The sequence below is a fragment of the Hetaerina americana genome, unplaced genomic scaffold, assembly GCF_022747635.1.
Source record: "Hetaerina americana unplaced genomic scaffold, ioHetAmer1.1.p SCAF_7, whole genome shotgun sequence".
Lineage (NCBI taxonomy): Eukaryota > Metazoa > Arthropoda > Insecta > Odonata > Calopterygidae > Hetaerina > Hetaerina americana.
Genome location: NW_027287316.1, coordinates 81,272,498 through 81,295,997, shown reverse-complemented (window position 1 = coordinate 81,295,997; position 23,500 = coordinate 81,272,498). Strand labels below are relative to the sequence as shown.

The following is a 23,500-nucleotide window of genomic DNA, read 5'->3' as shown; positions in this document are numbered from 1 at the left end:
AGGCGATTAACATAGCCAAAGGATGCGATCTGTCTGAGGAGCTTTTTCGCTGTTACTCAGCATTTGGTGTGTTTTATCATCGCAGAGGGGACTGCAACAAAGCCCTGGAATTTCTCAACAAGGCCGTGGAAGTTGCCGAGCGCCTGGAATCCCGTGGGAAGCATGCATGCGAGGTCCTCCTCTCAAAGGCCGAAGTAAGCAAGGCGCAACTTGTCTTGGGGACATGTTGCCATTGTATTTAGCCGCTCATTTTTTGGGAATGATAATTGTTTTTGTAGCAAATCTCAAATTTTTTATGCCTCTCAACTTAAACGGTACTAAGCATTTTAGAAAAATGTTATGTTTAAATGCTGCTGTTCTGCTTTTTTCATATTTCTCTCGCGGAAAAGATGTGTGAAAAAATTTTTAATTCTCAAAAATAATTGCCTCTGCATATTAATGCAGTGGTTGTTTTATTATAGCAATCATCTAACTGAAGAGATTGAATGACTGATTCCGAAAGGTTTTCTGTTTTTGTTTCTTAATTTGTCTTCAGTAGGTGACATTTACGCACATGTTCCAGTAGTAGTTGTAGTTTTAGGGGAGGTGACCAACAGCGGAGGTCATTTGCATCATTAGGAATGAATGGGGAAGGATAAAGGGTTAAGAAAAACCTGGCGTCGGCATCAGGGTGCTCTTATAGAATGACACCCAAGGTCTGCAGTGTAACATCCCATTCGACAGATGGCATACTCAATCAAAATGCTCTTCACAAAGCACCTCAAGTAAGGATCAGGATACCACTGAAAAATACCTGTTGCCCCTAGGATTCAGGCCCTGAGGGTGGGAAGCCAAAACGCTAGCCACCGCACCATCTCAATCCCTTTCTTGTTCCAGCTGGCATGCATTGGTTGATCTAATGTTTCCTTGACTCAATCACTTACACCATGTTTACTCACACCACCGACACAGTTAACTTGTATTCATGATTTTCCGGCATCATAGATGGAAAAATCTCATATTATTTGTCAGTAATGGATTACTCTCCTCGGAGCTGACTCAATAAATTGTAAATATTTTTTTATAAACCAAAATTAAGCAAAAAAAATTAGAATTTTTTGAGAATTTCTCTGTTAGCATCTGTTAGATATTTGGTTTCACTAAACTCGAACAATTTCTGATCTAGATCATCAAGCCTTTTTCCAGTCGGTTCTTTGTTTAATTTTGTAGTTGAGATGCTGGTATAGTTCTTCCTTCACTCTTTAGGGGCTAATGTTAGGCTGAGGATGTTGATTTTTTTTCACATTTAGAAATGGAGTCTTATCACTCTGTGGGCAAGAGTGAGCTTTAAACCAAAATTTCTTTAGCACAATTCTGCTTCGGCCTGAAAACAAGACCAGTCAGGCAAACAAAGGAAAGCCTAAAGTGGTCCACACAAACTCTCAACTCTCTGGAGTTGGTTTCTTTCAAGTGTCCCAACCCACCCAAAGGTCTCTCAATGTCAATGAAAATATGGTTGAGGTGAGATGGTAGTTGTCAAGGATTTGATCATCTTGCCTGTAGAATTATTGTAAGATTATCATACTCTATTGCAAATAGATAACAATGCTAGAGCTGAACTTTAATCCAACCTTATTTATGTATAGGAGACTTTTCCCTTGGAACCAAGACTAGTGTGCGTAAATTTAGAAAAAATCCTCCTCAATAGCCTAAAATGCTTATTTAAGTAAAAGAGTCCATTTGACCGATCCCGAAGATTCTAAGAAAATAAGTCTGACAATGACGAAAAATATTGCAATCAGGAATTCATTTGCAAAAATCTTTGCTTGATATTTATTCACTTGCTTGCTCTTCAAGGAAATTTTTGTGAGGAAAATGTGGCTAACATTGAATCAGCACCTATGTGGATTGGATATTGTAATTTACCTGAGGGTAGACGTTGACCCTTTGTTCCCTTGTTGATCTGTTGTGGGAGGGAATGGATGCAACTCCTTTCAAGTGCTCTGTACGATATGTGACTCACTGCTTTATTGAATATTTGCAGAGAATCGGTTGTTTCTTTTGAATGGTGAATTAAACTTGGAAGATAAAGGCTTTCTCTCACAGTCACTTCAATGGTGGCATCATGTTTCCCCCGCCCCTCTCACCACTCATTCACTCAGCCAAGAGATAATCTTTCGTCCGTGTCTTCCCGCTGTTGTTCCACGGTTCCACCCCCAATGGAACGATGGAGGAGGCTCCCTCTGAAGGTAAATGGGTGACCTCCACCCGCAACTCATGAAGTCAATAGAAGCAATCCAGGTGGAGGCAAGCCTGCTACGATCCCTCATGTTCATTTGACCAATTCAATAAACTGCCCCTCCCCCTGTGGTTTGGTGGTAGTGAATCAGTTGTTGAGGAGAGATCACTGATTTTAAGAAATGCCATACACCCTCTGACGATGCAGCAATGAGACAATGCATCTCCCAGCAGTGAGCTAACACCATTGCCTGATAATCTATTGAGGTTTGGATTCTCATCTGTTAGGTTTACCTTCACCTAGAGCTTGAGTGTTATCAATAATTCTTGTGGTATCTATATAAAAAAGCAGATATAATGACTGATTTGGCTATTTTTGGATTATTTATAATGTACATGTAATAAAGAAGCCATTGTAACCACTTTGAGTGGAGATCAGTTGTTGCAACACCCCTAATCAACCCTATCCCCTCATATTAAATATATGAGAGCATTATGGCGTATATTGAATTCCCTTTTTCTCTTAAGGGATTAATCTTTGAGCTCTGAAGGTCTGCTTGACTGGTGAAAACAAAATGTGTATGCAGTTTAGTATTTGCTTTGAACTTCAAGTAATTTGATGCCATCTCATCGTTATGCATGTATAAGAGGATATGTTCAAATATGTACGTGCAAGGGTGTTTTGAAAAATCTATTTAAAGTCAGAGAGATGGCACCATTTTATTTAATTTTAAAACATTATTCACGTACAGCAGTAGTGCCAATTTACAGTGAAAAATATAACAAACATGAAAGAGGACAAAATACAATTACAGCATAACAATAAACGGAAAATGGAGAGGGGAAAAATTTAATTTGTTGAAGGTGGGATAAAGCTTAGGTGGTGAAATTGTTGCATGATAAATTGAAAGGATCAACAGTGTGAGGGAGTGAATTTAGAAGGGAGGAGAGGCAAAATAGTAAAGGTGAGCGCTTGGTGAGAGATATCCTAGGAATAGGCAGATGGAGTAGGGAGTGGGTGCGGGTGGATCGAAGTTACCGTTTGGTATATATCAGAGTTATTTTCAGTTAGTAGCATTGCTTGAAGGAATTTTCATCAAATTTCAATCAGATCGGTCTCTTACTCTTGTGTATAGCATTAGTTTGAACCAAGCAAGTTGGGTGACTTCCCAAAAATGAATAAGAAAATATTTTGGGCATTGATTAAACATTATTTTATGAAAGGCAAATAACCTCTGGAGACCAAAGAGAAACTTGATGAGCAGATTATGGAGCACTGCACCTTTAGTTAGGATGATTTACTAGTGGTTTCAAAATTTTCATTGTGGCCATACGGGCGCACATGTGACATAATGGATACCCCATTGAAGTCTCTGTTCCTGAAATCATTGATGAACTCCATGACATGGTGCTGGGTGAGTTGAAGGAGGTGTGTGTGAGATTGCTAATATTGTAGGCATCTCAAGTAAATGGAGACTCAATATATTCCGCCAACATTCGGACATGAGCTGGCTATTCGCAAGATGGGTGCTTGCAGTTGACCTGAAATGAAATCTTGTGTGTCGAAGTTATTTTCAGTTAGTGGCATCTTTGGCTTCTTTCTCAGCATCTTTGCTGGCCCCAATGGTGGCAGGGTAATGCCCTCGCCTGCCAATCCAGAGGTCACGGTTCGAGTCTTGTCTGGGTGGATTTTCCTCCAACTTAGGCATGGATGTTTGTGATTGTCTTCATTGTCATGTACGAGGGTTAGGTGGAAGAAAGGACTAAGAGGTCTCAATTGCACCCCATTAAAGTCTTTAAATAACTAAATACATAAAGATAAATCTCTTGGGGAAACATCGCTGATGTTTCAGCAAAGACAGTGCTTTCCCTAGTGGTTAGCTTTTGTTCGAATTGAACAAGTTGAGTGATTTAAAAAAATCGATGAAAGATAATTTCATGCACTGATCAAACATTATTTTATGAAAGAAAAATCACCCTACCAGGCTAAAGAGAAACTTGATAATCATTATGATGAACTCTGCCTTCGACTAGAATGGTTTGTAAGTAGTTTCAAAATTAGGAATGGGCATATATAGATAGTGTGACACTGAGCTCCAGAAATCATTGGTACAATCCATAATAGGTGAGTTAGGGTTTTTGAGGTGCAGTTTGAATCTCAAGTGAAAGGGTACATAATATTCTCCATCAATGCTTAGGCATGAGAGTGCTATGAAAGGCAAGATGGATCTCTTAGAGACATTGAATCGTGTGACATGTTCCAAGGCCGGTTTGCAGCTCCTTTCAGTGAAATCCTCAGGACTTAGGGTATCATTTCCTTGCTGTGGATGAAACACGGGTACGCCGCTACTTCCTTGAAACCAAGCAATGGGTTACCAGCAGAGAGTCTGTACCAAAGAATGCAAAAGACTATTCCTTCAGCTGGGACAGCTGGGCGACTGTTTTATTAAGAATTAGCAAGGAATAATCTGAAATGACTATTTGGAAAGTCAAGCTGTTACAAGTGCATGCAATGAATGTATCATTATTAGACTGCTTGAGAAATGATCCGCAGTGAAAACCTCTACAATTGACCCACGAAGAACCCTTTTTATCACAGCAGGGCACCAGCTTACTCCTCGAGGTTGTGGCCCCAAAACTGATAAGGTTATCATTTCAGCATGTCCCCCCTATTCACTAGATTAAGCGCCTTCAAACTACTACCTCTTCTCCAATATGGAGAAATAACTGGTGGGAAGGAGATTTTATTTAAATGTGGAGAACTAATGCAAATTTTGCTGTGTTGGAACAATCACATTATGTGTTTGGAAGGCACCGACAGACTGGAGCAGCATTGGATCAAATGTGTATGCCTAAAAGAAATCTAACTTGAAAAGAATTAAAATGGTTTATCCGGAAGAATTTAGTAATTTTCATTTATTTCTGCTCGGACTTTTCAAACCACCCTCAAACCTACTGTTTTCACAGTTTTAAGTTCATAGGTTTTCCTTTAAAAATTACTTGTGATCGTACATCATTACTTTTTCCAGGTACTTTTCAGCATAGGTGATTTTGAAGGGGCCAAGCAAGCTTTGCTCAAAGCCTATAAGCTGAGGACTCCAGATGGAAACGAGAGGCAGGCAATAGAGAAAAACCTGAGAATAGGTAATTGTGCTTCTCACTTCCTCTCACTTTATCTACTACTTGTCCATTGAGTGCCTCCATTCAAGGTTTGTTCTAAACTTTGTTGGCATCCCCTAATTTACCTTGGAGAATTTAAAAGTAGCAGTTTAAAGATCAGCTGTAATTTAAAAAGATGCACTTACTGTCAAATTTTAGATTAATTTTTTCTTTCCTATTTTATTAACAATAATTCATGATTTCTACAGAATAATATTTATCTGAGTGATAGAAATACATAACTATTTTTCTAAATTCAGGGTTAAAGCAGCTTCAATGTTGATATTTACTTGATTGTCAACATTTTTGTTGAAATTCTCATTATTTTTAATGTTCATTTTGTTCAACCAGCCTATATTTTTGCTGTTGTACTATGTTTTCATTCTAAATTAGATATCTTTCGTAAGAACTTTTAATAAATGTGCTGTATTCCTTCATTTGTGAAATTTATGATTGTTAGTTTATTTATCACATCAGTCCTGTAAGTTTTGCTTATGAATATAATGTGCCTGCAAAAGTATTTTTGAATGTTTTTATCCTTCTCCCCAAACTTGGTGTGTTTCATAAAATTTATTTTCAGTGAATTGATAAAGGTTTCTTTAAGTGCCACAGTTAAATCTTGTGAGATATTGTTATATTTTCACCAAAATATAGAACACAACAATTTAGCAGATAAATATTTTCATAACCAGCAGAGTTTTTGCGATAAAATGGTGGTTGAATACATGAATGCATATTCATGTGTTAGTCATTTATTTTTAGTAAAGTGGGCCCTCACGTAATGATAAAATCCATTCCATTGGACCAGTCATATAATGACTGCATTGTACGTGAAGAGAACCCAAAAATACATTGGCTTCCTGCAATTCACGGATAATCCATTGGGCTCTCAAATTATTTATTTGTATAGTGAATTAAATATTACACAATAGTAAACATTGTAAGGGAAAATAACTTCTTAGTCATTAATATAATGCTTACTGGGTACCTAGTCAATACTGACCTAAAAATGTCTTGACTGCAGTGAAATCTTCACAGGTTTTCCGTTAGGTCAGGGTGTCAGCTGATGACATTTTGATGGCTGACTCCATGGTGGAAAACCCACGAAGACCTAACCACAATTGGAATCAGGGAAAACATCAAATATTTCAATGCCTTCACTTTTTATGACCACATATATTATATTTTGCACACTCCTATCTTGCCAGCAACCCAGCACACTACCTGGTCAGCTGACCATAGCAATCCTCATCTCAAATTGGCCACACATTGTATCTATCCAGTCACTGTGATTGACTTTTTGTAGCAGCTATGTATCCCCTTATGTACCTCCAAATCTCCCAACTGGAAATATTATTCTGAAATAATAAATAAAAAGATTTGGTTGTGTTTAGCATGATCTTTTTTTCTTGAATCTGTGCTGATTATGGCAGTGTATGTTCCTATTGTTTTGTAATATTGCTTACAATGGTATGTTAGTAAATGTTGAAGGATATCATTATTAAAGAAATATGTCAGTAATTAGTATGGTCTTCCCAATCGTAGACTTTATAGATGGGGTTTATGTGGGCTAATTTACAGTCATTAGGTATTGAAGCTTCTATTGTCACGGAAAAGGCTTAAATTAGATGCGATAGCATAAAGGAAATCCTACCACTACGATTCTGCAGTCGCCCTGCAGTCAACAGTAGGAATTCTCTCGATTCATTCTACAAGTATCCTTGCCTTGTAAATGAGGAGATTCCCATGGTAGCCCTTTATAGAAAATGGAGAGGGTTCGATTGAATGTTTGCTGTGTAAACTGAGGAAAAACAATTTATGAAATCGTGAAAAATAATGACCGTTAAAGATATTATTATTTTAATGATACTATACTGCAGTTAGCATTGTTAATTTTTTGCATTTAATATGTATCTACTTAATAATTGTATTTTTTTACCTATCTTAGTATTTATTGCATGACTAATTAAAGTAAATTTTGGCATAAAGTGAAAAAATATTTTTATTTTATTTTGGAGTCCATTAATTACATATAAATTACGGAGCAGGCAAAGCAATACAATTTGATTGTGTAGTGGTATGAAATGGAGGAAAAAAAACCCATCGAAGCCCAAGAAATTATTTTCTGTAAGGTTTAAAAGTTTAAAAGGTACACTTGATAATAATGTGTTGCCAGTCATAGAGTGAAACACAAGCTTCATTACAAAGCACAATGTAAAGTGTATTAATTTTATTGTTAGCACATCCTGAAGTGAGGACCCCTCTATGTACATACTTGGGTAATCTTGAAGAAATGGTATTGATTGTTTGGAACATTTTTCTCTCGTAAAAGTGATTTCATTCTGTCCATTGAAAGCAGTAAAATTCTTTAATTCCGTAGAACTTGAATTGTCATTTCTTTTTCAATTAGTGTGGTTATTCTTTGCTTCCTCTAAGTTCTTTCTAGATGTTATTTACTGGTGAGGTTCTCAATTAACTCTTCAGGATGTTAAGGTTCCAGGATAATGCTGTTGGTGTTTGTTGAAGTGCCAAGGCAATGGCCAGCCAAAGCAGGCCACAGGGCAAATTGAAAGGAGTTTCTGGGCAGTAATGGCAGAGTTGGTTTGATGCTAACCAAGAGTTGACCAGATTTTGATTATAAAGCAGGGCTTATTGTCTGTGCTGAATGGAACAATTAAGGAAAGAACATTTGAGTATTTTGAAATGATGTTAAATTTGGTGTCTCAGATGGAATTTACACAACATATTTAAAATGAAAGAAGTAACTTGGTAATTTTACACAAACTATTGCAATACAACCTAGGTTTCGAAGTTGAGCGTCATCATCAGGTAGTTTCCTCTGTAGAAACTATCTGACGTCTACGTTTGAAACCTAGGTTATATTTTATTAAAGACTGTGTGGAATTACCAAGTTACTTCTTTCATTTTAAATATGATGTTAAATTTGTTTATAATTCTGGCCACTTATTACTACTGACAGGTACAGGGTCTTTATGCAAAGCACTGTGTCATGAAGAGTGGTATGAAATCCAATTAGAAGTCTTAAATTTGGTGGTGACTAAGTCTCCCGGATCTACTGTGAATATAAAATGTACTGGATGGTATAGAGAGAAAATACTCGTCCAAATTACCTAATGTGATGCACATGAATGACCTTTTCCAGTGGACATAGTTTTTGTTTCAACAAAATGTTCCTCTTTTGCAGCTGCCAAACTGTGTCAGACTGAGATGAAGGTGCTTTCAACCGACAGTAATGACCACAGAGCCCTCAAATCTTTATATGAGGTGCTGGGTGATGGAGTAGTGGCGGTTGGGAATTTCAAGAAGGCCATTGAGTACTACTTGAAGATGCTTAAGGTGGGCGTGCACCATTCGGAAGTAACCAATGCCTCTTCACTGTATTAGAGATGATCTTTTTACTATTGAAAATTAATACATTTTCCAGAGTTTTGGATTTGTGAGGATTTTATTGTCATTTGTTGTCATCTTATAGAGATGGGTCCCGATGCATTTTGAAAGTTTGGATTTCACCAAATCAATGTTCCCAATGTGGAATCATATGTTTTTCTTTTGCAAATAAAACTGGTGAAAGTGCATTCAGCTAAATTAGATTTTTCAACGTATAAATACTGGATTCCCTTGTTTGATTTGGCATTACTCTCGGCCCTCATTTTTTTATACTAATCCATACAATAGAGCCCATTGTATTGTGTAAATATTTTATTATGAGTCCAAAAAAATCCATGTTACCTATGATGATTTGTTTAAAGCATCTGTGTGCATATACATGTAAATTGAATGTTACTTTGCGTATTCAGTTATAAACTTTAGGGGAAAGCCGAGGTTGCAAAAACCTTGGGAACCATTGCATTCGACTAACTTAATGCATACTTAACAACTGCAATGATTGCATGAACTGATCTTAGAATCCTACTTCTGATTACAAATGATCTATAGTCACATGTTTCATATGTTGCTGACAAAATGCTCACCCAGTACAGTAACGCAAAATTCATATCACGTGTGACTTTCATCATTACCTCAAAGAAGGTGATTCTCAGGTTGGTGCCTCTCTCTGGCTGAAATTTACACAAATGACACCTCAGCTTGAATAATAATAATAATAATAGATCTTGATGAATCCATGCTGGTTTCTGGGAATTACCGTCGCGTAGTTTAGTTGGTTGACAACTGTTTTGTCCCCAGTCCTGGAGGCGTCTTCAGGTCGAAGTGATGTGCGTTGCGTTTTGGCCGCTATATATAGGAGACGCTGGCTGGCCAGGAGCTTTCTGATTGGCTCTTTCTGACTAGAGTGCTGGCAAGAGAAAGGCAATATTTTCCGCGACTCATCAGAGAAGCGGTGGAAATAATAAAAAATCCATACAATTTCAACCGTGAGGACGGCTACACCCTGACCTCCACTTGGAAAAGGGTGATTCCCACTCGCCGTCTAGAAAGAGCCAATCAGAGAGCTCCCGGCCAGCCAGCGTCTCCTATATATAGCGGCCAAAACGCAACGTACATCACTTCGACCTGAAGACACCTCCAGGACTGGGGACGAAGCAGTTGTCAACCAACTAAACTACGCGACGGTAATTCCCGGAAACCAGCATGGATTCATCAGATAGACGGCGCGGAAGCCTAAGGGTTAATAATAGATCTTGTTGCCTAATGGTTGGAGTTGAAATACACTATTTACTCTCCCTTTGATTGATGTCTTTGCTTCTTTCCCAATCAGGAGTGGGTGTAGCCCTCCTGTGAAATAGCAAGGTCTTGTACGAGGAGACACAGCGGCCAATTAGCTTTGGCTAATCAAAACAAGTGAAACCAAATGCCTATCTTCAAACATTCCAGCAACTAATGTTTATTATTCCCCTATGACCATATTCATTTTCAAAAGTGGTATTTTTTTTGTAATATACTTTACTGGAATGAAGGATAGTTAAGAAATAAAGGTGGTGAATATATTGATATATTTTCATAAAAGGCTATACCACTCTCCTTACTGTTGTTCACAGATTAACTTCTCCTAGGCGATGAGATTTTTATGGAAATATTAGACGCATATTTGTTAACTTCTGATGCTCGGATCCATCTCGCAGCCTTTACACTTTGTTATTTTTGACAAGACTGCAGTGCCCCGCTCTGCCTGATGCACAGGACGCAGTTTGATCAGCCATGTGTGGTGAAAGGTGAAAGCAGGGAGTTGTGATTTGAATAAAAATTCTGTTGGCTATGATACTTAATAACTCTGGCAAGAACAATTACATCATATACAGCAAAATTTTGCTATTTTGCTGACTCAATAAGTAACAACAGTACAATTAGAGTCAAATATATGGCATGACATAATGAATATGTGTTTGTAATCAGGATTTGCGAATTACTCCAGGGTTTAAAACGAAGGAGCCATTACATTGTATAAGTGGTTGTTTAATGATATTAATTAGGGGAAAATGGTGATGGCAGCACTCAAAATCCCACAATTACATGTGCAATCGTATATTATTCACTCATCAAGTAAGCCGTGGACTTCTTCTCAGGGCAAATGGTATAACAAATTTATGGTGAAGAGAATCCATCATAACACAAGAACCCGTTTCTTTTTTCATGCAGAAAGCATGTTTTCCTGTAATGAGTATTCCTTCAGCATGTCGTGAATAGTGCTCAAAAGTGATGCCTTGTTAATGTGGTGTTTTATAAGTTGTTTTTAAAAGCATTGTGACAATTAAAACCCTTTGGATATTGTAGTGTGCGGAGGCTGCTGGTGAAAGCGATCGCACCCTTGTCCCAATATACTTCTCCCTGGCGCAAACGTACAAAGATGACTGCCAGTATGATTTGGCTCTGGAGTATTCGAGGAAAGAGCTGGCGATCATTGAGGATACTCCACAAGAGGTGAGGGCCCACTCCCCTTGCATGCATCGCACTTCTGAGCAAAGTGCTGAGTGGGAGGGGGCAGTGACATGTGATAACAATGCTTGTCGATCATTACCCATCAAGCATCAGGCGGAAGAGGATGAGAAAATTATAAAACACTTAAGTATTAAAATAATAGTCATACGCTGATTAAAGCGAGGTCATAAAAAAGGATTAAAAAATAATTCTAATTATATTAGTTACTAAGAATGGTTTCTTGGTAGTTCATAGAAACGTGCTGACCTTGGTAACCAGGGAAAGTATGTTGTTTAGTGTCCTCCCTGTATTTTTGAGAATAGTATGGGTCTAGTTCTCTTATTTTCATGAAATTATTTTTATGTACCAGCCTTAAACAGTAAAATTACACATGCTATGATTCATGTGGTGTAATCAAATGTGTCATTGGTAGGCTATGTTGAAAGAGAATGCTAACTGCTGATTTAGATAAATATTAAGGAAAGGCAATTGGAAATTTTTTAAATTGAAATTCATAATGATATTACCTCTGTAAATTGCAGCCCTTTTAATAAAAAATAAGTACATTTAACAAGGAAGATGAAGCATTTTAACTATGGATATTCCTCATAGTCCCACCTTATGCAAACTGGTAGAACCTATTATTAGGAAGAATATCTTCTTTTTTTTTAGATTTTGAAATTTTAATGAATGACATTAAAAATAAAAGTAAATAAAAGACCCAATGTTTCTAATGTAAATACTAAAGTTATGTATGCATATCTGAAACATTCATTGCAAATCTTACTAATTGGTTATAAATCTAAATGGTCTAAACCAGGTTGCTGCAAATCCAATGAGTAAGAAAGTGAGGATGCTTGTTAATAAAAAGGATTGCCCTAGTTATTAAATGGAATATTAATGCAACAGACTGAGAAATGTGTAAAGAAAACTTTGTGGAAGTTTCAGAATTAAAGTTTTATATTAAAGTGATGGATGGAGCATTTAGAGTTGGGATGCAGCCACACACCCACTGCAAAACAAGAATTCCATCGGCCGATTCTTTTGTGACAAAGTATTTTTTTAACAGCAGGGAGATGAGCTGATTCCTGAATGGAAATTTGAATAATATGCCTATCTATGTGAACACAATGAGTGCAAAAAATGGATATTTTGTTTGAGCTGTTTCCTGAACTTAATGTATTCTTTTGTTGAAATTGCTGTACTATTTTTATAATCAGTTCGAGCTATCTTCATTGTTTGTAAGACATCCTCAAAGAGTATTAAATGAAACTTTTGAGCTTTAGAGTTCAAAGCTAAGGCAATAAATACAGTTGAGCAGTGCATCAAAGGCATCTTTTGAAACAGTAAAAGATAATTAAAATAATCAATGGCAGTTATGATATAAAGCTGGTTGTTTAAATTCATTAAAACATTTTTGTGAATGGCCATAATTCTGCATTGTTTATTCTAGGTTATGTAAGTCACTTTTGTCATGATCATAAGTTTAAATTTTACGTACATTTATCTTTCTGTTGAATTCATTCAAGGGCTTAATGTCATTTTTGGTTCTCTCCACAAAATGTCCTGTACATTATTAATAAACACCAGCACATGTTGTTTTATGAGCCAAGATGATGTGAGAGACGCCATGGTTTTTAATCCTGGTTCCTCATTCTCCCTTTGGTAAATATGGTCATTTATAAAAAATCCCAAAGTGTTGCTGTTCCGTGAGCATTGTGGTATGTTTTTGGCATTTCTTCTGAAGCTTCTTGATTCTTATCACAGGCTTGCAAAACCATGCTGATCATATCCGAATTGTTGGAGCTGAAAAATGCACCATACGTTGAAGTGGCGGGGTCCTACCTGAAGGCCAGGGAACTTGCGGTACGGGCGGAAGACTGGAAGTTGTTGGTGACTACGCTGCACTGCCTGCAGTCATATCAGAAGAACTCTGCCCTAGAAGATCTGGCAGGTGGGTACAAAGTCCGCTTCCCCCCCCCCTTCCCCACGGCACACATACAAAGATGCTTGCTTTGGTCTGTTTTATTGATTTGGGGCATATGCAATGGTTATGGTATTTCACTTCAGCCATTAGAAATGGATGCAACCCACGTCATCAATTATTATTAGACACATTTGACCAATTTGCATTGGTGTGGGAAAATTGAAACTGACATTTGTTGCATTTATGTTTTTCAAAAAAATCTATTGGGAAAACATTGAATGTATTTCGAGCAAATAGCATGGCAAGGCATTCTCAATTTCAACTTTTAATGGCAGCTGCCTTGGTAAATATATTTAGCCTGGGTATATTTCACTCCCTGTTTGATCCTCATAAAAAATGTGATCGTTGATCTTAAAATCTCACTTGCAACTTCATCGTTTATGATGTTGCTTTCAAAAGTGGAAGAAACATTATGGATTTGTTAAACCATTCAAATGGACTCAAAGGTTGTCTTCTTCTTTTGGTTGGAGCAGAGGAGACGGAGAGGGAGTGCAAGGGAATCAAGGAACGCCACCAAGTCCAGATGAGCTCCGATGACGAAGGGGGGAGTGGGGAGGAGGGAGGGTCGACCTTTGGCGGCTCCATCGACCTCAATGAACTGGCAGGTACGTGCATTGCATGCCAAGGAACCATTGTAATTAATGATAAGAAGGTATTCTTTATTCTCCAATGACTCAGATAGTGTAGATGTGGTGGGTGAGATCCCATCTTTTTATTTTTGTTTCCAGTTTTTGTTCTTAGCTTTGGATCCCAGTTCCACTAGTTGAGGTGAATGGTTTGGTATTGACAGTTGCATTAGTAAACAAAAGCTCTTTAGCATTCTTAGAAATTGTCATCTTAGTAGAAATCATTTGTGTGGTTTTGTACCCTCACAAGTTTTAAATTCAATCTTTATTATTTTGTGTCTAAAATTTTACATATTATTGGACAAAATTTATAAACACACCTGAACTGAATATTGAAATAATCAAAATGTATTCTTTAAAAACAGACAAGGGTTAGTTTCTCACACCTTTCACGGCTTTGTTGCCAAGAAAAGGTGACTAAACATCAGTAAAAAATGGGTAAGAAGTAGTTTTTACTGTTAAGTAAATTAATGAATAGGTTTTTATTGGTCTCAGAAATCACAAATACTATAGACCTTGTCAACATATGCAGAGAAAGTTTTGCAGGCATAGGTATACTAATGCGTTTTCTTTTAAGTCAACTGATTTAGTTCCGGAGCCTTGTTGTGTATAGAACAGGTTACAAATAAGCCATGTACTCAATTTACTTCGGAACTCAGAAGAGGACCGATGAACTTAGAAAGAAATTCTACGTTCATCAGTCATTTAGACAGAGGTGAAGCAGCAACAAAACTGGCGGAGGAGGTCAACTGAGAATTGTTTGAGTTTGAATTGATCACTTCCAAATATGTCTATAAATGATTCAGCATGTAAATGAAAATGTTTGGGCATGTGTGTGATGAAAACAGATTTTTCTGAAATCTGTAAATGAACCCATGAAGTGTTATGATAAATATTTGCATGCTTGTTGACTGGCTTTGTGCTTCATTAGAGTCCGGCAGTGATGATGAGGATGGCCAAGGCAATCAACTCCATCTGGTGGGTGACCAAGCAGATCGGCGAAGCAAGCGCCGCAAGGCCACTTTCAGGAGCCTAGCTGTGCAACGCAATGAGAAGGGAGAGACTGCTCTTCATCGTGCGTGTATCTCCGGCAACACCACACTTGTCCGAAGGCTAATTGAAAGGGTGAATACTTCTCATGTAGTCTCATGCATTTGAATTCCAATTTTTTTTCCTGGCTTTTTATTTCTGTCTCTGATCTCACAAATGATTTTGCCAGAAGTGCAGTCACAACTCGTTGTTGCAAATGCGTATGTATGAGGGGTGTTTGGAAAGTACAAAAATGTACTTCATAAGGACTTGCGCATTCCGATGACCCCTAGAGCTGTGCTGGTGGGAGCAATGGTAATTGCTGCTGGTAGGGTCACCCATTCCAGATAGATTGAAGGATAGGAGGCAGGTGAAAGGTAATCCATGCAGCGTCTGTTCCTCATTGAGGCGGCTGCAAAGGCATCTAACCCCAGTAGGGCAGCCATTAAGGGAATGTGTCTTGATGAAAACACTGTTGAGGAAGGCAAAGGGATACCAGCTCAATTATTTATCCCAAGAAAATATGGTGAATGTAGGTTAGTCCTGGGAATTACTGAACTCAGCCCACTGGGTCATGTGCCTGGCAGCTGAAGTAGCAAGGCTTTCATGATTGTCACCTCACAAAATCTTGTGAAGCAAAATTGACAGCAGCACAAGTGAAGACTCAGAAGAGAACTGAAGCGAATAGAATAGGGACTTGGAATGTTAAGACCATGTTGAGGAGATGGAAATAGAAAATATAAAGCAGGAGATGGAGAGAAGAAATATAGCTATTCTCAGGCTGTACAGGACGAGATGGAAGGATAGTAGGGATTACTGGAGCAATAGTCATAGACATAGAGTAATGCATAGCTGGGGGAAGAGAGGCAGTGAGGGGTGGCAATACTATGGAGCATTAAGGGAGGAAGAAGCATATTGAACATAGAGCATATGAGTGATAGAATTGTGCATGTGTCAGTAGATTTAAAAGCTGAACCAAAGAACTTGGTCAGTACCCATAAGTAACAATTGGAGGGAAGAAATAGACAGAATGTACGAAAAGTGATGAGTCAGGCGTGATGTTGTGGAATCGAGACATAATGAAACTTCGTTGCAATTTTCCACAGTTAAAACTTTATTGCCGACCATGGTTTCGATACACTGTATCATCATCAGGTGAGGTCAGTCAGGAGTCCTCACCTGATGATGATACAGTGTATCGAAACCATGGTCGGCAATAAAGTTTTAACTGTGGAAAATTGCAACGAAGTTTTCATTATAGACAATGTATAATACATTCGAGGAAATGAACAAGTGGATGTTCCTGAAGGTAAACAATTGATAGTGATTTGGATTTGGAATGTGACAGTTGGTGAAGTTGGAGATTTTTTAGCGTTAATTCTGACTTTCAATTTTCTATCAAAACCAATGCTTTTAATGGTCTGTTGCCTTTCCTTTTGAGATTTGGATACACTGTCTGGAATTTGAAGAGCTGCTAACGTGAGAGTGGCGATTCCTCACCATCAATGGTGGCATTAAGGTGTGCTCCTGGCTTTTACATTGTGGCAGTGAAGAGTACCGAATGCTAACCCCTCGGCAGTACCAATGTGGTGGCCCTGATAAATGGCACTTGTGTCACCTGTCACACTTTCAATGGCCTTCGGAGCCACTTCCCTGAGGATCAGAGGCTGCAAGGACTACATTTATTTTTATGAATCTCTGACCTGAAGAGGGACAATAATCAATGTCACTGTCAGTATAGCCCCAGGAGTCAGTGGTACGTGTGAGCCCTTTTACCACGTGAAGGTTGTAGGACATGGAGAGAGGGGTCAAGAAGGGAAGCAATGGAATGGACAGAAAGGAAAGGGGATTAGAATGGTTTGGTGGCTAATGTATTGGCATCCCACTCAGAGGGTCCAGGTTCAAATCCCCGCAGCGGCAGATGTTTTTCATTGGTATCCTACTTGAGGTGCTTTGTGGAGGGCACTTTGAGTGAGTATGCCGTCCGTCGGATAGGACGTTGATCTGTGTACCTCTTGGCACCTTTTGTTAAGAGTAGGTTAAAGGTAGGCCGATGCCAGGTTTCTCTCCACCCTTCCTCCTTTCCCATCCATCCGAAATGGTGCAAATGGCATTAGCTGTTGGTCAACTACTACTGCTACCACTAGAAAGAAAAGGATTGTGGATTCAATTTGCACCAAGTGGCAATGGGATGTTGAAGATTGTCATATGTAGAGGAAAAAATGTAATGGGTAAGCAAGGTGGAAGAAAGAATGGAGGATAGGCATGCTGGGTGGGATAAATTGAGGCTGGAAGTGAGTTGAGTTTAAATGTGATTTATCGCAGCGTGGGGTATTGCCACAGTTCCTTGGAGCCTACTTGTGCAGTGTTTTTTACTCAACAAGTCCAACGGAAACCCCTTCAGGTTGATTGAGTGGCAGGCAGGTGTAAATAACGTGTAGAAAGATTGTACTCAAGAGGGAGATTGAGAGTGGCCAAGATGAATGAATGCATTCCTTCTTTCCAGGGCCACCCACTCAACATCCGAGACAACTGTGGCTGGACACCCCTGCACGAGGCGTGTAACCATGGCCATGAGGACATAGTGGCTGTGCTGATTGAGAGCGGGGCACAGGTGAACGACCGTGGTGGGACGCTCTGCGGTGGGGTCACTCCCATCCATGACGCCGCATCGTGTGGCAACCTGTCAGTTGTCAGGATGCTACTAGATGCACGGGCGCTGCTCACCGTCAAAACGGACAAGGTGGGGCCGATTGCTGGTGAGGTGACACATGCCAAACACATGAGTGGTCTTAAGGATGACAATGCAGTGTAATTTTCATTTTCATCACCAACTTTTGTGGATATATTTTTAATATTGATCAAAAATTCCCTTTCCTCAGTCTATTGCATTGTCTCTTCTATGGTAAAAATGTAAAATAAATCATTTTTGATGATTTTGCTGATGCATGCGTCTCCGAGAGTAGCACTCGACGTTTGGCAGGTGCGGTCTCTGCACGCTTCCCACATGAATGCAGAGCTTCTCCTGGGCAGGGCAGGGTTCGGCGAGGGTGTAATATTGCTAGGGCACTCTCTTGGGAAGACACGAAAAAGTCAGGGGATATTCAGTTTCTTCACACAATCACGAAATGTACTTATTTTTGGAAAAGTTATGGAATATAATAGTCGTGATTGAGAATTCCTAACAGGAAGGATTCACCTTTTAGATTATTGAAAGCAGTTCAAGGCTAGTTTGAGATTTGTCAAATATTTGAGTGATTGCATGAAATCATAGCTATTATGGAACTAATTTTGGTGAAATGCAAAGATGGGAAAGGGATATTAGCTGGCATACTCCACTGTTCTTTATTGGTTTCACTTTTGTCTTAAGCATTGCTGAAAAATTTTGGAATTGTAGTGGGACTATGAATTTTATCCCGAATGTTATTCTCAATTTCTGTGTGGGTAAGATGTTAATTATTTTATTCCCAGGATTGGTAGTTTATACCTTCTCCGTCCTTCCTCTTTCCTCCTACCACCAGCCAACCTCCTCCCCTCTTTCCCAATCCCCCACTCATGGCTCCATGCCCATTAAATGGTAGGCAATAAATCCTGGGTAAAATGACAACTAATTTTCATCATTCTTCTTCTTCAATCCACTTCCCTGGAGTTGGCCTCGATTGGCTATCATTCTTTGGACTATAATAACTTTCTGAGGCAATTTCTCGTGTTTCCAGGAAAACACATTGGTTAGCAGTGTTTAACCTTGTGAGCGCCATTGAAGGTCAGCAGCTTTTAGGAGAACACTAAGGAAAATTTTAAGGGGATGTGTTGGCAGGAAAAAACCAGAAAATGACAGGAATAAGAATCCAGAATGGGAGAGGTGGCCATCCTATAGGATGACAAATACTCAATGTCTGTCTCGAGTGATGAGGGAGTGTTTTTTTATTTTATTTTGAAGTACTATGAAGGATATATTTCTTATTTGTCATAAAAAATACAGAAAAACCTCTCATCCACATCCTCAAAATGGCTTATTGTATGTAATGTCTACTTTCCTCATTGATATCAATATGAATCAATTCAATTACTATCTCAAATTTGTTCTAGTACTTGAATTTTTGTGAAATCGCAAATAGCTCATAGGTGAATGTGATTTTTACTACATATCCTTTGCCCTAGGTTTTGTTTTATAATTAGTTTTTAAGATTATTGAATGAATATTTCTCGATTTGAATTTGTTTTTACAAAAATTATTTATGGAGGCAGTAGTCACAATTTGATAGGAGTTGATTCTAAATATGTTTTTATAATCTTGTGCAGTTTTTAATGGGTAAACCATAAAATTAGTCTCATAAAAATACATTTTCCCCAGCTTTAAATTTCACAAATTTTTTTATTTTCATGTTTTTTCATTGTATTCTTAAAAAAAACTTAAATTTGAAGTTTCACTATTCTTTACCCTGTTTTTGTTTCCCTTCAAATAACTCGATTCTAAAAGATTTTTCTTTTTTGCAGGGTGAGACACCACTCGACTGCCTGAGGCAGTGGTATGGGCGCGTCAGAGATGAGGTTGACTCGAGGACAGAGGAGGAGTTCCGCGGTTTGGAGGAGGAGATGAGCCGGAGCCTGGAGAAAAGTAAGCACGCTTGCATTTGGGATGGGGGTCGTCAGCTGGGCAAACAACTCCCCCTTGCAGTCATGTATATTCTCTCAAGTACTGTAATTTATGGTGCTGAAACTTTGGTGCTAAGAAAATATAAGTTTAGAATGGAAGAAAAAACAAAATATTTTGCAAAGCATCATATCATGTTTGCATTAAGCACATTACGAAGGGGTACCCAAAAATAACCGGAATGTTGCTGCAGTTGGCAGAGCTTACGTAGTACGAATTTCTCCCGCTGGATGAGAATAGCAGAACTCACTACGAGTTTTCCCAGGACGGCATTGTTATCATCTGGGAAAGTCACAAAAATTCATTTTGTGAAAGCAATTTCGCTTGTTCCTCGTTTTTCATCCTGGCAGATTTATGTGAACAATGCTTATTGGTGAAATTTTACTTCTTGTTTGGAAAAAACGCCGCAGAAACTGTTGTCATGTTTAAAACAGCATAAAAGGATTGCGCAATGGGGAAAGCTCAAGTGTACCAATGGTTTTCTCATTTTAAAGAAGGTGAAAAGTCACTTGATGAGAAACCTCATTCAGGACGTCCATCTACTTCTAGAAATAACGATAATGTTGAAAAAGTTAACAGTCTTACCTGGCGGGTTAACAGTCTGTTAACTGTTAAAGTAATTAACAATTTGACCTGGCGGAACGATTTCAGAATGTACTATCCCTCTCACATTGAAAAAAGAAATGAGCATCGTCTGGAGGTTTTGATTTTCTTTGATGAGCTTTTTTTGGGTGAGGCGACAGTGATGTTTCCCACCTGCTTGACTGTTGTTTGGTTCTGGGGTCGTAACCATAGCACCGTGACTCATCACCAGCCGTGGAAAAAAATCAAAATAATCCGGGTCGGATCAGAGGTGGTGTTTCAATGTTCGGCAAGTTACTATTTGGCTCTCTTTTTGCTGTTCAGTCGGGACCCGAGGCACGAATTTGCCATGGCCCTTCTCGTCTTCAAATCTTCTAACCAAATTCTCTGAACCGAGTTTCACGTAAGTCCAGAAAACTCTTCGAGTCGAGAATAATAATCTCTTCAATAGTCGGTTGTCGGTCTTCAAGCATGATTGCACAAACATTTTCTACCATGCTAGAGGTTGATTGAGATGGCCCTCAAGCAGGTTTGTCATCAAATGACTTTTCACCTTCTTTGAAACGAGAAAGCTTTTGGTACACCTGAGTTTTTTCCAAAGCTCAATCCTTGTAAGCTGTTTTTAACCTCACAGCAGTTTCTGCAGCATTTTTCCCAAGCAGAAAGCAGAATTTCCCATCAGTGCACTGTTCACTTAAATCCACCATGACGATGAACTAGGAGCAATCAAAACTGCTTTTACAAAATGAATTGTCGTGACTGACTTTGACCTTCCCAGGCGATAATAATGGCTTCCTAGATCTCATAACGAGTGGTGCTATGCTCACCCAGTGGAAGAAATGCGACCTATCTGCAGCTCCCCCAACTGCAGCACTATTCCGCTTCTTTTTAGGTACCTCCCCAGACATTTAAAGTGCCTTATCATTTTCATTGCAATTGTACTTTGATTTTGTTGTCAACTTTAGAGAGACATTTAGGCAAAAAACATAAAAAAGGTGACATATTGGTTGGGAAAATCGGGTTAAGGCTGTAAATCAGAGTCCATGAATTGAGTGGCTTCCCAGTTTTTCAATCTTTGAAAAGCCAGGACATTTGGAGCATGTTACCTTGTAGGTATCTCTTTATTTTATGTTTTAAGGCAATGGTAGTTTCCTTAATATCTTTTATACTTTGGATAATTTGTTATATTATTGATACCCATTTCCTTAGGCCCTAATTTCAATGCTTTAGTGCTAATGCTGTCAAAATGGATATTGTCTCATCTTCTGGTTTGATGATGATGATGATTGTCAGAATTTTGTGAATAGTTGTCGATGTCATTTTTTTACGTACAGAATTAAAAGCATAATATGTAAGCAAGGAAGTGGTAGTAGTTTAAATTCCTGGAATATAGGTCTCAGTGGAGCATTATGATGTTTTCCAGTGATTATTTGGATGGCTTTATTTTGCATTTTACAAATGGTTAGAGAAATGGCTTCTTAGCCCCAAAATATTATCCTATAGGTTATATTTGAATATATTTCCCCATAGTATTAATTCAGTGGTACTGTTTTGCATGTAGTTTCACGCAGATGTCTTAGTAAATAGTTTGTGAAACTGAGGTTATTCAGGTGAGCTTTTACGTGTGTATCCCAATAACAATTACCACTGAAAGGAATACTTAAAAACATTTACAATCAATCACTTGCTCGATTGATCAGTCATTTCTTTTACCTGCACTCTTTGTTATGTTCCCATTGTGAATAGTCTTGGATTTAATACTAGAATCGATTGACTTATTTTTGTGATATGTTCTTGTAGCCATATAAATCAACTAATTCATGGTGTTACTTTTGAAGTTCCTTATTTAGTAACTCTTTTGTTCATTATTATAACAAGTTTTAATAGAGAGAGCATGGTTTTGAAGAATATTCAAGTAGTCACAGATTTCATTGGTTAACCATGATGAATAATGATATTATGTGTATTAACCTTTACTGTAAATTACTCTGCCAAATGGTGGAGCGTGGGATTAATATCTGCTTTTGGGAGAGCGGTAGTGGCATCAGAAGGCTATTGCATGTCAAACGTAGAATTGTATTTAGTCTGGGATGCAAGTCCAAATCAGTGTGACCTTTTCTCATTTAAGTATCAAATTTTGGGCAGTGAGAGTGAAAATGTACAATAAATAATTTACCACAGTATTATGCCGGACTTAAATTCAAAGGTAAGGAAGTGGAACTGGAATGAATTTGGTGGATGGTGATATTACGTGCATTAACCCTCACTGTGAATTTCTCGGCCCAATGGTGAGGCATGGGTACTAAGGCTAATTGACTAGCAGTTATTTTAATCATTACATTTTGTGGAGTAGAAAATGTAATGATAGATTAAGTAAAGGTAATGAAGAAAATACCAGGTACTCACTTCACTGAAGGGTTCATGTGAGATTCGTAATGTACCCCTGAAAATATGGCTATTGGAGCCCGGAACTTATGGGCATGTATGTATGCGATTGCCTTTCGAATCCAATTATCTGCCGGTGCCTTTCTCTTAATTCCTGTCGGTAATTGGCACTCAACTTTAATTCCTCTCAAGTAAGAATCCCATGCATACTTTGTAGGAATGAGTTTTATGAAAATGAGTTATATTACATTCTGCTTGGTGAGTGATTTGTTTAATATTTTTGGAGGCAACCTTGCAACATGTATTTGTTTTGACACTAGTTGCTGGCCAAGAACCACCGGCACTGACGCTGAAGAATGAGAGGCGGCCCAGGAAAAGCAACACCTTGCAGGAAGATTCCGGGAGTGAGCCCCTTATATCCATCTCCAGCGGTTCGTCTATTCTCTCTTTCACTGCTTCCCAGTAACCCTTTTTGCATGGCATGAATGCTATTGCATCTTGTCATGGAAAATCTGAAAAGTACTGGTGATTTGGTTGGAATTATAAACTTTGCAAAAATATCTCAGTGTCCAAGATACACGCAAGATAGGTTTTTTCTAATATTGATTTTTTCATTAGTTTAGCTTTAAATTTAAAATTGAATGGGTGCATCTGTAGTCTCATAAAATTCATTAATTATTGATTGGTGCATTTAATAATGAGTGTATGCACACTTGAGTCAAATGGAGTAAATGATTTATCAATTTTAATGGAAACTTTGGGTATAATGTATCCATTTACGTGGAATGATCTCTGATGCATGTGACAATCAGACAGAAGGCAAACATGCAAATTTTTCAAGTCTGTTCTCATGTTGTGTCTATAATATTTATTGACTGTGAATAGAAATTGATTTTTTATTAATTTATGTGGACTACAAGGTCTGTCCAATAAATACGCAAACTGAGGTGTTAAAAAGTTAATTTT

At 38.3% G+C, this 23,500-nt stretch overlaps 1 protein-coding gene across 1 annotated transcript in view; it reads left to right on the top strand.

Moving 5' to 3' along the window:
• The window catches only part of LOC139696895 (tonsoku-like protein), a 32,693-nt gene extending 9,693 nt beyond the window's left edge, over nt 1-23,000 (top strand). Inside the window, exons 6-11 of the mRNA XM_071595776.1 lie at nt 13,039-13,225; nt 13,705-13,863; nt 14,816-15,009; nt 17,420-17,656; nt 19,411-19,531; nt 22,855-23,000. Coding sequence (XP_071451877.1) covers nt 13,039-13,225; nt 13,705-13,863; nt 14,816-15,009; nt 17,420-17,656; nt 19,411-19,531; nt 22,855-23,000 — 1,044 coding nt within the window. The remainder of the gene's footprint in view (nt 1-13,038; nt 13,226-13,704; nt 13,864-14,815; nt 15,010-17,419; nt 17,657-19,410; nt 19,532-22,854) is intronic.
• Nucleotides 23,001-23,500: the final 500 nt, after the last annotated feature.